Here is a 15715-nt window from a genome sequence, read left to right on the forward strand (position 1 = left end):
GATGAAAAGACTCATAATTTGTGGCGATTAAACTTATTTCAAATTTCTTTATAATATTATTTTATTATTTGAGGTGTATTCCTCGATATCGCATAAAGAAATTTGAATATGCTTTGGCAAGGATTCAAGTAGCAAGTTGCCTGATAAGACAACAAGGATCTTTTTATTAAAGATCCCTAAATTGTATTGCCTTTTAGGGTGGCCTTAGTCGTTACCTTGTGAAATTTATGCATGGGCGCCTCTTAAACGAAACTTGAAAAGTTAAGTCCTTTAGAGGACGAGTCTCTCAAGCATTTTTTTTAGGCGAGTTCAATTTTGTCTTTGTATCCTGCACATTATTTATATTCACGTCTTTTGTAGGTCGGTTTGTATCCACGCCTCCTAAGGGTTTCTCTTTAATGCACATCTTTGTGCCTTTTGGTGATTTGTTACAAAAGGCTTAGTGGCTTTTCCGTTATTCATGGTTTAGGTGAGGTCGCATGTCATGGTGGGAATGATTCCCCGTTGGTGTTAAATGAGTGCCTATTGAGGTAGAAAGGATTTTTCAGTGAAGGTCCATCGACATAATTACCCCGTAGGGCGACAATAATGTTCAAGTGGAAGTCCAACAATGTATTTCCATGTAGGATGACAAGAATTTTCTAGTGGAAGTCCAATAATGTATTATCCCGTAGAATGGCAAATATCATTCACTAAAAATATAATAATATATTATCCCGTAGGGCGGCAAGGATCTTTCTATTTCCAACAATTACTTCAAGTTTTAACGGATCCTCTTCAGCATGTAACTTTGCAAAAAATCAAAATAAAACAAAAAAGTGGGCGCCTCATTTAAAAATCCTACTCACGCATGGCAAGGTGACACCCCATTATTCAAAGAAGACTTAAATAGTTTTTTTTTTTTAAATTACAAATAGCAGTGATAATAACTCACCTTATCTAACAATATGTGGATAGGTGTCAGCTTATAAAGCGAGCGACTTTAAAGAAAGTTTTAGGAGATGGAGTTACTTTTGTAATTATAAGAAAGTTAAATGAGAAAAGATCGGGTATGTTTGGTTGGCAATTGTTTGGAGTTTGTGATTGTTTAGGAACAGAATAATTTTCAAGAGTTTTGCGTGATTGTTTAGGAACAGAATCATTTTCAAGAGTTTTGCGTGGAATACCCGAGACGTTGTTCGGAGTATCAAAGTGTTGGTTTGGAAGTGTGCGTTCATTGGAAATATTTCTCATGTCAATTGTGTGACTTCACCGTAGAAGCTCCCATTTCTTAATCACATAATCTCTTTTTTCTTGGGTTATGCTTATAAACACACATAACATGTAAAATGTTGATCCAGTTTTTTGCAATATAGAAGAGATTGATGGTGCGTCAAAGGACTACTGTGATGAAACCAACACAGAGTACCCTTGTGTCCCTAACAAAGGTACTACGGTCGTGGACCGCTTCAATTAACTTGGAACTACAACTACGGACCAGCAGGAGAGGACAATGGCTTTGATGGATTGAACTCTCCTGAAACAGTGGCTAATGATCCTACAGTGTCCTTCAAGACAGCATTATGGTATTGGATGAATCATGTTCACTCTGTCATGATAGGCCAAGGCTTTGGTGCAACCATTAGGGCCATTAATGGTCCATCTGAATGTGATGGTGTAAACTCCGTGGCAGTTACGGCTCGTGTTGATTACTACAGGCAATATTGTAGTCAATTGGGTGTTGCACCTGGTGATAATCTTAGATGCTAAGCTACCTAGCAACACAACACATATATTTGATTTGATGATTCTATACGCAGTGTGAATAAATGATACCATGCATACACAGTTCAATTTTCCTTTTACAATATATTAAAATGATACCGCATATTAATTTGATCATTGTTATTGCTTTTCAGAATATACTCGTGAGTTCAATTTACTTCTAAGCAAAAGAGGAAAATATTAAGTATAATTTCGATGACAACTCGGCAATCTTAACTAAAAAACGAAAAATAGCCTAGCTAATAATACCAAGCGACAGTGTTTTACAAAATAACAGAATTCAAGCATGGTGTGTGAAGAAACAGAAAATATAATCAACGTACCATGCTTTTGGCCTCCACTGATCAATTTCCATCACGATCGTCTTGAATAGGATTCCAGTGTCTGTGCCAGAAGCGCTTCTTCTACCAGGAGGAGTCTGTCGTTTCTGCTCAGAGCAAACAACTAAACAATGAATGTCTAGCATAACATGTATCGGTTCAATTCATCGGCGGTGCTGGCTCCCCTTAACTTCTTATTTTCAGAATTTAGAAAGAAGGAAGAGCAATGACATGAGATAATCCAAGAATAAAAGCTAGGTTGACTCTACAATGCTACAAGTTGTTGGCACAATCTACACCATAATTTTACAAGTATATTGACATTATTTTAACAGCATTGATTACCTCCAAAATTTTCATTTCATGGCTTAATTAGGAGAACCCCCACACCCTAAAAAAATTTGCACCATTCTACATTAGTAATAAAATACCAGGTTTCCATCAAGTTTTTTTTCTTCGAATTAGTAGGACTAACACTGCCTGATATGTTATGTTCTCTACTCTCTAGTAGCAATGCAACCAAACTACACAAATGAACAATTGGTTCATTTCATACAAAGAAAAGAGTTATACATCATCACATAGAGGATAATGCATCCAAAATATCTTCAAATTCTAAACTATCTTAAAGTTTATAGAAAAATCATCATCATCATCATCATCATCATCATCATCATCATCATCATCATCATCATCACTCAATAAGTAAACATATGATTACTAATACTTAGAGATTAAAATGTTACATGGATGGAAAGCAGAACAAACCTAGGTACCTTCCTTTCAAGATCATCACCACACCACACCAAGAGCTTTTTGCTTCCAACTCTCACTCTGTTGCTTACTCAATCAATACAGCATTAAAATCCATATCCAATTAGTACTGAATAAATGAAATTTGTTAATATTTAAACTAATAATCCGTTTAATACTATGATTTTTTATAATATTTTTCTCAATCCTTAACCCTATACGTTACTAAAAAAGGCAATATATTAAAAAATACAGCATTAGAATTAGAATTTAATCATGCTGATAAACCTAGAAAAATAGAGAGAGCAACACCAAATGCATTTCAAATAAGAAAAAGAAGACGCATGGAAATCCACCAACAAGACTAGAAAAATTCATTAAAGAAGTATAACCACATCTTTTTCTTTCCCTACCATCATAATACTCCAAACTATTTTTTTCATCACAAAATTTGCCTCAATAGGATGAAGAACATGTTGAGGTTCCTTTGAAAAGGAAATCTCGAGCAAAGAAGGATCAAGAATATACGAAGCATAGCATGAAACTGTATGATGTGCAAATTAACCCTACTTCTGCCCAAGACATGGAAGATGATGTGGGGCCAATAAACACAACTTTCCCTGAATCAAACATCCTGAATGCACACTGTTGGAATTATAAAATATTGGAATTATAAATTTGTATTTAGGAGTCAATTCATGTACCTAGGAGTCTATGCCTAGAAAATTACATACATGTATCTAGGAACTAGCAACATCCTTGAAAATCTTATCTTGTATTTACTCTCTAGTGTGTATATAATCAAATTACTTGAGTGCATTAGGAACTCAAGCATTTTACCAAATATTCAATTCTCTACATGGTATCAGAGCCTCGTTTAAGATCCGGTGGGCCACCTTCTATGGTTTCCGCTATCGGGCCACCCACCATTTATTTCCGCGCTCCAGTTGTCTAGTCCTGGGCGTGAGGGGGTGTGTTAAGAGTCCCACATCGGACAATATATGGCCTGAACATGTCCTTATAAGTGGGGGCAATCCTCACCCTACAAGCCGGTTTTGTAGGATTGAGTTAGGCCTAACCACCAAGAAGAAATTTCAACATGTCCAACAAGAAAATGTCCTTGAACGTTGCACTTTGAATACTTGTGCCGTTTAGTCCAATTACTCCCACTACTCAAAGAAATACTCTCCTATTTAGCAAAAGCCTCCCTGAAAGTACAATTTTTAGTCTCTACCACCCATAACAGAAAAAACCTTCCTGATAGCATGATGTTTCGCCCTACATACACCTATCTCCCAGTCTTTCTTAACAGCGTATATATTATAAAGTTGACAATAGTATACAACCATATGCAAAATCATAATACATATTAAAGTTTCTGCATATCAGAGACACTTCAAGTGGCTCGAAGCATGAAACAGATTTTGTTTGCTAATGCGAGCTAATTCTTATTTTGCTAAAATATAATTATAGTAAATAGATGCTAGAAAAAGACATACCATGGTTTACAAAGGCTACTTTCCCAGTCAAATTATTTTTTCTGCCATCACTTGAGCTCCCTAAAGTGTCATCCTAAAGGGAACTTGAACTTGAACTACGACCAATCAGCTCCTTCTTCTATGGCGAGGCTTATAATATGGCCTTCTAAACTATTAACTTGCATAAAAATCTTTACAATCAATCACCTTGACAGAATTATATCCAAGTCAGATCTGTAAAATATCACAGATCCACAAAGCATGCTTTATTTAGGCAATATCTATGGTTCTCGGGAAGTAAAATTCAGCCATATTTTGTAAACAACTAATTATCAACAGTCATGCACTGATTAATGCCGTGAAAGTAATAGCTTTTTTCATCATAAATTAGAACATGCATTCCACGTGAAGTGAGTAAATCTATGCTTGAATATTGCTATCCCCTATTACATAGGGTGAAACTTCCATAATTCCAAAGTAAAGCTTTTTTAAATCTGCAGAGGTTTTATTTGAACGTTGATGGGTAACATACTAAAATCATCAACTGCAAAGACATGAACTTGGTTATCTACTGTTAAAGTTGTGGGATTTTAGGTAAAATACAAGTAAAAAATATTATCGACAATAGCTTGATATTGGCTTGATCCAAAAAAGCTAAATACTAATTCCTATTTATAGGGATACATAAACTCAGCCCTAAATCAAGAACAGATCATGATAATAATATGTACTAATATAAAATCTGATCCTAAGATATTTTTTAATATTCTAACATCTCCCTCTACCTATACCCAACTCCAGGCAGACTTTCCCTTAACCCTTTGTTGCATAAGGCTCCTAACTTCAGATACTTCGTTCCATAAACCTTTTCTTGCATAGATATGTGCTAGAGTTAAATATGGAGCTGCATTACACGGTTCCATCTTAATGAGCTGATTAGCAGCCTCTCTTCCAAGCTCTACATCTCCATAAATCTTACAGGCACTCAAAATGGAACTCCATATTATACAAGTAGGATCATAAGGCATTTCCTCCATTAAATCCCTCGCCTTCCTTAGATTACCATTTCTTGCATAAAGATCAATCAAGCAAGTATATTGATCTATATCAGGTGACAGCCCGTAATCTGTTCTCATTTTGTTGAAATATTCCTCCCCTTTGTCAATAAATCCTGCATGACTACAAGCTGTTAAGACAGCACTAAAGCAGACATGATCAGGAATCAACTTCTGCTCGGTTAATAAATAATCAAAAAATTCCAAAGCCTCTAAACCTCTTCCACATTGAGCATAACCCATGATCATGGATGTCAACAACACCGTACTCTTCCGAGAAGTTTGATCCAACACATGCCGAGCCTCATCAATGTCACCACCCTTTGAATACATATCAATCAAAGCACTGTCCACAAACACATTCTCAAAACCCATTTTAATGACCAGAGAGTGCACTTGTTTTCCTTCTACAAGCACTGCAAGACGGCTGCAAGCACTTAAAATCGAAGACACAGTATGATCAGTAGGACTCATATTTCTCCCTCGCATTTCCACAAATAGTTTCAGTGCATCTTCGCTATACAGATTTTGACAATATCCAGAGATCATAGTATTGTATATAACAGTATCCTTCTCACTCGTTTCATCAAATAATAACACAGCATCATCAATCCGTCCAAAACTCGCATAACAATCAACCAATGAACTAATCACAAAATTGCTAGTATCAAATCCTCCTTTGATGACATGAACATGAAGACTTGGACAACAATCAACGATTCCATTTTCCCCCACACACGCATTAACAACACTAGTCAAGGTAAAACAATTAGGCCTAATACGAGTTCCTAACATCTCTTTGAACAGCAAGAAAGCCTCTCTTCCTAATTTGTTTGCTGAAAATCCAACAATAAGTGAAGTCCATGATACTTGATCATGTACTTTCATGGCTCTAAATACCTTCCTTGCATCCACAATGCAACAACATTTTGCATAGAAATCAACAAGTGCAGTACTAAGGAACATATTATCTTCATATCCGGATCGAATCATATACGAGTGGATTTGTATGCCGAAATGCCAATTCATGGTTTTTGAACAAGAGCTAAGTGCATTACAAAGAACATACTCTGTTGGCTTTTCCATTAGTCTAGTCATTCTGCTTAATGAATCTAGTGGTTGGTAGGTACTTGCACTTTTAGAATGCTTTCTAATGTAATCATGTTTACAAACTTTGTAGAAGAGTTTCTGCATCAAAAAATCAGCAAATTTTTTTTTTTAAGATTATGCATAATTTTCATGGTTTAATCTAAAAGCTTTGAAATAGTGTGATGATTAAGCAATTTACCCTTATCATGAATTTGAGAAGGACCTGTATCAGGAGGAACTATATGAAAGTAGGTCGTCGGAGAAGGGGTTTGGCGGCGGCGGAGGGAGATTTGAGACAAGGTGTAGTAATCGATGCAAAAGCGTGTATTTTGAACAGCGGCGGTGGGAACAATGCCGTTCGCGGCGGAGCTGAGGGTGGAGCGGTTGAGGTATGGGAGGTGAGATAAAGATAATGTGTAGTAAGTGTATGATATTAGTGTGCGCGTTAAATAGATCTACATTGTCTACGTGGATACCTTCACCATCTTTCCTTATTCTAACTTCTGTTTTCATCACCACTTTTTATTGCATGCTTTGGAAAGACAAAATATTTTTTAAAACCAGTCTAAATAAAGTATCATCATTACTCTGCATAATGTTCTCACTTCTCATGATCAATGCATTTTATTTCAAAACTTTTTTTTTAATTTCTCTCTCCCAGTACCTTTCCATTTCTTTCTACCACTGCTCTATCCACTTTATTTCCTTCTTCCTATTTTCTTTCTTCCTCTTCTTTCTTCATCATCTTTTATTATATTTTCTCTCTTTCAAAATAATTTACAAAAATGGTTTACGAAAAAAATTGTTTATGAAAATGATTTATAAATATTTTGATTATTATTTCTTCTCCTTATTTCTATTTTTTCAGAAATGGTTAACATAAATTATTTCTTCCAAAAATTCTTGCAAACTTGAAGAAAAAATATTTTTATTGATGCATGGTTAATGATTGGTTTGACTCATTATTTTCTTGATTAATTTTTTAAATAGGTTTGTTGAGGAAGTAAGTGTTCGTCTTCTTCATCCGAATTCAGGTAAGATTTTTTTTATAAAAATTGTATATTTCGATTTTGTGATTGTCCTAACAATTTTATCCCCATTGACATGATAATTTTTGCTGTCTTACTTTGTAGCAGAGACTATTGGATAGAGGTTGAGGATGAGATTCTTGAAGAGTTGGAATTTTGGGTTAGATTTTTTGATTTTGTTAATTATATGTTGAAGGAATTTGTTAAGAAGGATGATTGTGTTTAAAATTTTGGTTAAAGTTCTTGATTTATCTGAGTTTGTAGATGAATGTGTTAGAAATATGATTGAAATTTTGGTTGTTGTTCTTGATGTTTCAGGAAATTTTTTTGAATGGGGATGAATGTAGCGTAAGAAAATTTGAGGGTAAAGAGGAAAGAAGGAAAGAGAGAGAAAGAAAATATGAAAGAATGAGATAAAATAGAATTGAAATCTAAGTTTAGGTGGGAAAGGATAAGAATGAAATCTTGGAACACCTATTAGGAGATGACACCAAGATGGAGAGATGAAATCCTATGAAAATTAAAGATAGTAGATATGACTAGAATCCTGAGCAATAAGTGGGAAACAGGATTTAGAACATGATGATGATATTAATAGCATCTATATCTAAAATATTAACAATTAATAAATATCTTTAATAAAAATTTATTATCATTTATCGTCATATATTTGGAAATGTTGAGCAAACAAATCATTATTTTTTAATATTTTATTTGTTTTATTAATTTTTTATTAATTGTCTTTTCCATTAATTTTTATAATTGTCAATTAATATCAAAAGACATAAAGAGTAAGTTTCAACTATATTTTTATAGTATTTAAAAAATATATATTATATACCTAGATTATTATCTTCTTTTCAAAGTTAAGACATTTAAAAAAATTTAATTTTTTATTCTACTATTTAGATCTACAAAATTATCATAAAAATTAATTTTTATTTTGCTAATTTTTGGGAGAGAGAAAAGACATCTATATAGAAAATAATTTTTGATGAGATCTCCATATTTAACTAAGTTTCTATAATATTTTTAAGAAAAATTCTTCATTTTCAAAAAAACATAAATATAATATACCTAAATTATTTATCTTTTATTTAAGTTAAGAACAAAACTATAATTTAATTTTTATAAACCAACTAAAAAATTGTTTATTTTTAATTTTTTTAATTTTTAGATTTTAAAAAACATTACCATAAAAAACATTAGCAGTTATCCAATTTATTCCAGTTGTTCGCACTGAGATAAGAAAGAGACATGAGATTGGCACATGAAAAAAAAAAGGAGAGAGAGACGTATGCATTTATATTGTTTAGAAACATTAATTTCAAATTATTATTTTTTAATTAATAGAAATAAATAAAAATGGTAATATGACGATAAAGTCTGAATGTTTGAAAAGATAATATCAATAGTTGCTAAATATTTTTTTTATTCTTTTCTTGGAAAGACAAATATAATCTAAAATATTAAAAATCTTCCATCTTAAAAAGACAAATATTTAGTTTCTATTTGCTTCTAATATTTGCTTTCTTCTATTTTTTTTATTACATTTCTTTAGCTTCTATTATTCACATATTTTATAATAAAATTGTAGTTTATATTAAAAAATCTTATTGATTTAAATGTTTTTACGAATATCAGACATTTTTCTATACATTTAATTATTATTTTTTTACAAGTATCAGACATTTTTCTATATATTTAGATTATTATTTTTTCACGGGTACCAGACATTTTTATAAATATTCTATTATTATTTTTTCACAGGTACCGAACATTTTTCTATATATTCAATTATTATTTTTTCATGGGTGCCAGACATTTTTCTAAACATTCAATTTTTTTTCACGGGTACCAGACATTTCTCTATACATTTAATTATTATTTTATCACGGGTGTAACACCCCAAATCTACCCAACAAATATTTAATAAAATCAGTGTGCGGAAATTCAATATACAATTGGGATGTCACATTCAACATAAAACAACAAACAACTTAATCGCATATATCATAGATACATAGCACATAACTCGGATGAACCGATAAAACCTGTTTACTCTTTTAAAAAATAAAACAACTTTTATTAATAATAATAATAATATCAATTATTCAACTTCACTTCGCATAATATTTTTATTAAACTAAAACAACTTCACCAACATCATATTACTTCATAAATTCCACTTAAAAGTTAACAACTTATAGTTATAACAACAATTAAAAGACAATCGTTCATCCCCCCACTAAGAATCATCACTATAATTTCTACTAATTAAATTAATCAATTCCAACGGTATAATATTCTAATTAATTTAAACCAATTTCTTCACTAATAATAATTATAATTCTTCTCAAATTAATCCTACTAAGGCTTAATCCCAACAACCAACATAAAACATCAACAGTCAAAAATCAAAACATATTTCTAAAACTCGTATAGCACGCGCCGCGAACCTCTCTTTGCGCCGCGAACACCACAGAAACCTTCAGTTCGCGCCGCGTCCAAACCTTGGCGCTTACCTGCGCTGACAGCATCTTCCAACAAAATTAAAACTCAATTTTCTTCCTTCGATTCCAGTACAATTCAATTTCGACCATCACAGGAACATAGCAATATTATAGTTATACTCCACCAACATCTAGCAATTTTCTACAACTAATTCCTCAATAATAATAATTAGGCTAAATTACAGTTTTGGTCCCCCTGTTTTAGGTTTTTCACGATTTTGGTCCCCCTATTTTCTTTTTAAACAGTTTTCGTCCCCCATCCCAATTTTGTCCATGAACAGTGCATGAACAGTACATGTCTGTACATGAACAGTTGCATCAAAATTGGGATGGGGGACCAAAATTGTTTAAAAAGAAAATAGGGGGACCAAAATCGTGGAAAACTCAAAACAGGGGGACCAAAACTGTAATTTAGCCTAATAATTATAAACCCTAGGTTAATTTCCCACAACCATTGATTGAACTTTTATAACTTTATTCACCAACGTCAATCAATTTCAACATTCAACAATACAATCACAACACACAAAACAGAGGCAATCATACAACCATAACCCCCACATATCATTCATCATAATCCCGTTTATAGAGCTAGAACCCCACCCTTACCTTAGATATGAGATTGCTCTACTATCCCGGTTGCCATAGCTTATGCCGCCGCTTCCAACTTTTCTCCGAAAATCTTTTCTAACAACGTGCAGAGACGCACCAAAAACATGTTCGGAAATCGCTTTGTCAGACGGACTTAAAATCATCAAAACGAAAATCGCTCCAGTCAGAAGTTACCTCTACGAGTCTGGAACGTTTTGTCAAAGAACCGCGATGATCCAACAGTTGGATTGGGAGAAACGTCCGTTTTACTAAGGTGTCTGCAGAAACTTGCTGCGAAAATTGGACTTCCTCTAGCTTTTCTCTTCCGTCATAACTCTCTTATTCACCTCTCCTCCAAACCCTATTCCTCTTTGTGTTATGATAGCTCTTCCTTCTTCCAATTCTAAATCCAACATAGTAAGATTATTTTATTTAATCACTTAAATAACTTAATTGGGCCTAAGTGACATACCCCCTCCTTACTTCGCAACAACTCAAATTAAACCCAAAGTTATTTTTAAGCTCATTAATAAAATAACACTTCAGCTTTATTTCACCAAATTAATCCGATTAACTACCATGCCAACTTAATAAAATTATTCCGACTTCGTCGATAAAATTCGAATTAAATACAAATAGTCCAATATTAATAATAGTATTATTTCTACTATTATTTCTTCAACGAAATCAACTTTATTAATTCTCCGACTAACCGAATAAAATCCGACTTTAACTTAATAATTCAAATACGCTTCCCAAAATAATACCTACAATTTTGATTAATCCACGAACTTTGATTAAATCCAATGATTAAATTCTTAAATAATTTAATTAACTAATTAATTAAATTCGGGGCGTTACAACGGGTACCGGACATTTTTTTAAATATTCAATTATTATTTTTTCACAGGTACTAGACATTTTTCTAAACATTAAATTATTATTTTTCACAAATACCGAAATTTTTCTATGCATTTACTTATTTTTTTTTCACAGGTACCATATATTTTTCTATACATTCAATTATTATTTTTTCACGGGTACCACACATTTTTCTATAAATTTAATTATTATTTTTTTCACATGTATTAAATATTTTTCAATTAAAAATATATATCTGAAATAAATGCGCGTCCCATATTAGAACCCGTGCGAACGCACGGGTTTGTTACTAGTTTCTTTTGAAAGAAAAACAACCTGGCTAAACGTACAAAAGAGAGAGAAAAATTAAAAAATTAGGGGAAAAACACCTCAATACTCTAAAATACTATTCGAAGATGTATTTTCGAAGGCATTTATATTCTAATTTTAAATATTCAGATATTCATCTATGAAATCACCATTTTTTAAATTTATTCATTTAAATGTTGGATTTAAAATGTCAAATTTTTTTCAGAGATGCATATTCGAAAAAATTCTTTTCAAAAAAAATTTGGGATATGGATTAGTTTGGATATGCATATCCGAAGTATTCTAATATTCCTTTTTTTTTTAATTTTATTTTCAAAAATATTGAATTTTTCGGATATACACATATCCAATAATTTCAAGATCAAAAATAAAGTTATTTTAGAAATTTCATTGCAGATTTGTAAAAGGGTATATGAGTGTAAAAAAAAATTCTCAAAAATTTAAAATTAAAGAGGTTTCTTAACTCATCCCATCGGATTTAAAAATATCTTAAGTAATTTTAAAAATATCATTAAAAAATTAGGAAATATATTTTTGATTGGCACCCTCTCAGTCTCACATACAACTTTTTTATGTTTGAAATAAGTTCTATTTTTCTAAAAATGCATTTTCAATTTTTAGTTTTATATATTCAGTAAATGTTTTGCTACTTATTTTATTTTTTGTGTGGGGTAAGTGATTCAAAACTCAATTATCTAGAAATAATTTGTTGTTTAGAAATAAATTAGTTAGAATTTTTGTATGATGAAAATATATATATTTATTTAAATTAAAAAATAGTTTTATTTAAAAATATGAAATTAATATTTTTTTTACAATTTTTCTCTGAAAATGAAGATAAAACTATTTTGATTTCTTTTTTAAAAAATAAATAAATTTGACGATAAAAGCTGGGGCCTTTAGTCCAACTTTAATTTCAGGGGTCATTTATATGGTGAATTACTTAATGGGAGGTCTATTAATTTTAAAACCTCTACACTACCAAATATGTGAGTCATAGTCAAGTTTTGAAGTTTCATATAGATTTGGTGGTCTCTTGTTAAACATTTGCTAGAATCGGAAATGTATTTTTGAAAATTTTCGGAAATGTATTTTTGGAATAAATTAAGTCGTAAAATAGGGTGTATCTAAAAAACAAAAACAAAAATTGTATGTGTATGGGTGCATTCCAAAAATGCATTTCTAATTTTTAGGAATATTTTTGAAATTTCGCGTGGTGCGCTAGAAAAGCATGAGTTAAGAAATTCTCAAAATTAAAAGGCACCGAAGGCCTGCTCCTAGAAAACAATGAAAGAAAGACATTTCTATCAAAACAACCGCTCTACTCTACGTAACACCATCTAATTGATAACTCGATTATAGCTCAAACCGTCATACCCACTCTCAAAACCACTAAACTACATTGGATCAGATCAGAAAAATTGATTCGCTAAAGGTTTAGACAAATGATAGAGTTCTGAAATCATTCAGAGAAGAAGAACGAGTTCAAGGTTGGCCTGTTGAGAAAATAATGTAAAGCCAAAAAAATATTTTCCCACCACCTTCACGTTTGTTTGTTGACAAATTAGAAAACAACTTATCATTACACACAGATCAGACGGTTCAAACCATTGCATCAAAATCATAACCAAATCTCCCCTAAATTTGACTTTAACTTCTAAAGATAAGAAAAACTCAAAAGGAATCTCATACTCACTAGGAAGATCCCATTGTACCCCTAACCACTTAAGGATTCTATATTATGCTCTAGAAGCTAAATTACAAGTAATAAAAAATATGAAGCAGATTCCAACCTAACCCCCGCATAAGATACAAAATATCCTTAGGGTCAACTATGACCTTCCGCTTGAACATGTTCTCACTAGAAGGGAGCTTATCCAGCAAAAGCAGCCAAAATAAGACCACCACCTTAAAGGGGGGCTAACCTACCCCAAATAAAAGGACACACCAAGTTGTTAGCGAGAGAGGCGAGGTTTGTTTGTGTTTTGTAAGCAAGCGCGTCAGAATAAATTCTATCTTTAAAATTATTTCAAATTCACATATCACTCTCCTCACTAAGTTGGAACTCTTGAAGGACTGAAAAAAAGTCGGATACCAAAGGTTCTTTATGAATGAAGAATGGTCTCCTTCATCAAAGGTGCCACGAGATCCTACCCTCAACCTATCTCCTTATCTCTCCCACATATTTCTCTAGAATTGGAGAGATGGGAAATAGCTTTTCACTACCAAAATTCAAGAAAATTGTGGGGGTTGATAAAGTAAAATTACGTCCGTTTGAACTTCCGTAATTTACGAAAATAGTAAATTTGACTGCCGCTAGGAATAAAATGGTGGTTTTATACTAACTGCCACACAAACCGTCGTAATATACAAAGTATAAAGTGTCAGTTTTATTTTGTAATTAACGACACTTTTAACTCACACAATCTTCACTATTTACCTTTAAAAATAGTAAAATGTGGTGTTTTTAACCGCCGCAATATACAGATTTTTCACACAAAAAAATTGATAACTTATCATTTGTTTTTAAAAATTGTTCTGGTAGAACACTTTTGATTACCTCCCGGAAGAAGATCCCGGCGAGGTCACATTGGAGTTTGTAGTGACTTGCTTTAGGGATTTGAGCAGCACATCTAATGCGAGCTCTATAAAATATGCGTCTTGCTTATTCCTCGATTAGGAGCCCTATTTATAGCTGCTGGAGTCATAATTGCTCTCATTGATGGAGATACCTTGGATTCCCTCCATAATGAGCGAACTGTTGTAACTCCCGCCGTTTTTGTTTTAAAGAGCCGTAAACCCCATAACGGCAGGGCTTTCTAGTCTGCGCTCGACGGTTAGGACCGGCCTGAATGGGATATTAAAGGTCCATCTGTAACGCCTTACATGCTGACTTGCAGGTACCATCTACGATTGGATGAGAAGTCCACATCCGAGTTAAGCGTCTGCTCCGTCCATGTGCTTTTGCCGAGTTGTGCCAATAGTCCCCTTGGGACCGCTATGCTTTTATTCATTAGGTGCCGACTTGCTGAGCCGGCCCAAAACTCCTCAAATATGTACAAGCCTACCAATCTAGAGTTCCGTAGGGACGAATATTTTGGTTCCCTAAAGGTTGGTCTTGGGCCGCCCTAGCAAATCGGAGAATTGTCCTTACTCAAGAGTCGAAATTGAGTTGGCGTGCGATTGTGGATTTTCAAGACCATTGAAGGGTTTATCTTTCCAACACGTGTTTAGTAATGATGGTTTTTATTGGGAAACGTGTATCAGTTCCATACCTTTATTAACTTCTTTAAACCTTAGTTTAGAGATTCTAAACGTTTCAAACTCTTCCATCTTCCTCACCAACTAGCATAATTGTTCCTCAAGCAAAGTCTTTCTCAGAAACAAACCTTTCTCCTCCTTCATCGTTCATTCTCCAAGTAAATTTTTATCACCTTTTTACTTGCTTTTCTTATATGCCGTGAAATATCCATTCTTTGGAAGAGCATACTTTGGTGTGGGGGGGGAAATGTTTCTGTACCCCTAACCCGTCTTTGTGAGAGATGGATCCTTTACTAAGGATCATGCATGGACTTTGTGGGGGGAGCGTGCGAACAAAAGAAGTTCGGTGACCCTTAACAAAATAGGAAAACTACGGGAGAAGTGCCACATTTCTTCCACTGACAGTGAAGAGGATGTTATTGTGGAAGCTTGCGAGGAAGGCAGAATGGTGGGCTCGTTTCCCTCTCAAGATGCAGAGGATGACTTTTTCTATTTCTACTTTGGATCGTGTCGCGCGCGGAAACGACACCCTTTCCAAAAAGAAAAGGTGTGTCCAGTGACTCCTATGGGGTTTCTCTTTGTTTTGAGAAAAGAATGCGTAACACGAACTTTTAATCTATCCTACGAATAGGAAGAGGAAAAAGATCTTAATAAACCCTAAGTTGGTTAGGT

At 33.2% G+C, this 15715-nt stretch overlaps 1 protein-coding gene, 1 long non-coding RNA gene and 1 pseudogene across 2 annotated transcripts; 2 read left to right on the forward strand and 1 right to left on the reverse strand.

Moving 5' to 3' along the window:
• Positions 1-850: 850 nt before the first annotated feature.
• LOC131651346 (endochitinase EP3-like) lies at positions 851-1763 on the forward strand (annotated as a pseudogene).
• LOC131653933 (pentatricopeptide repeat-containing protein At2g13600-like) lies at positions 1645-7116 on the reverse strand. Its single transcript, XM_058924284.1, has 2 exons — positions 6659-7116; positions 1645-6558 (listed from the first exon to the last, which is right to left on the reverse strand). The coding sequence occupies exons 1-2, from the start codon at positions 6665-6667 to the stop codon at positions 5101-5103; spliced, it is 1467 nt and encodes a 488-aa protein (XP_058780267.1). The 5' UTR covers positions 6668-7116; the 3' UTR covers positions 1645-5100.
• Positions 7117-7126: 10 nt separating this feature from the next.
• LOC131653939 (uncharacterized) lies at positions 7127-7778 on the forward strand. Its single transcript, XR_009299170.1, has 2 exons — positions 7127-7493; positions 7596-7778. It is a non-coding gene; the product is annotated as an uncharacterized LOC131653939 (long non-coding RNA).
• Positions 7779-15715: the final 7937 nt, after the last annotated feature.

The sequence above is a fragment of the Vicia villosa genome, linkage group LG2 (assembly GCF_029867415.1).
Source record: "Vicia villosa cultivar HV-30 ecotype Madison, WI linkage group LG2, Vvil1.0, whole genome shotgun sequence".
Classification (NCBI taxonomy): Eukaryota; Viridiplantae; Streptophyta; class Magnoliopsida; order Fabales; family Fabaceae; genus Vicia; species Vicia villosa.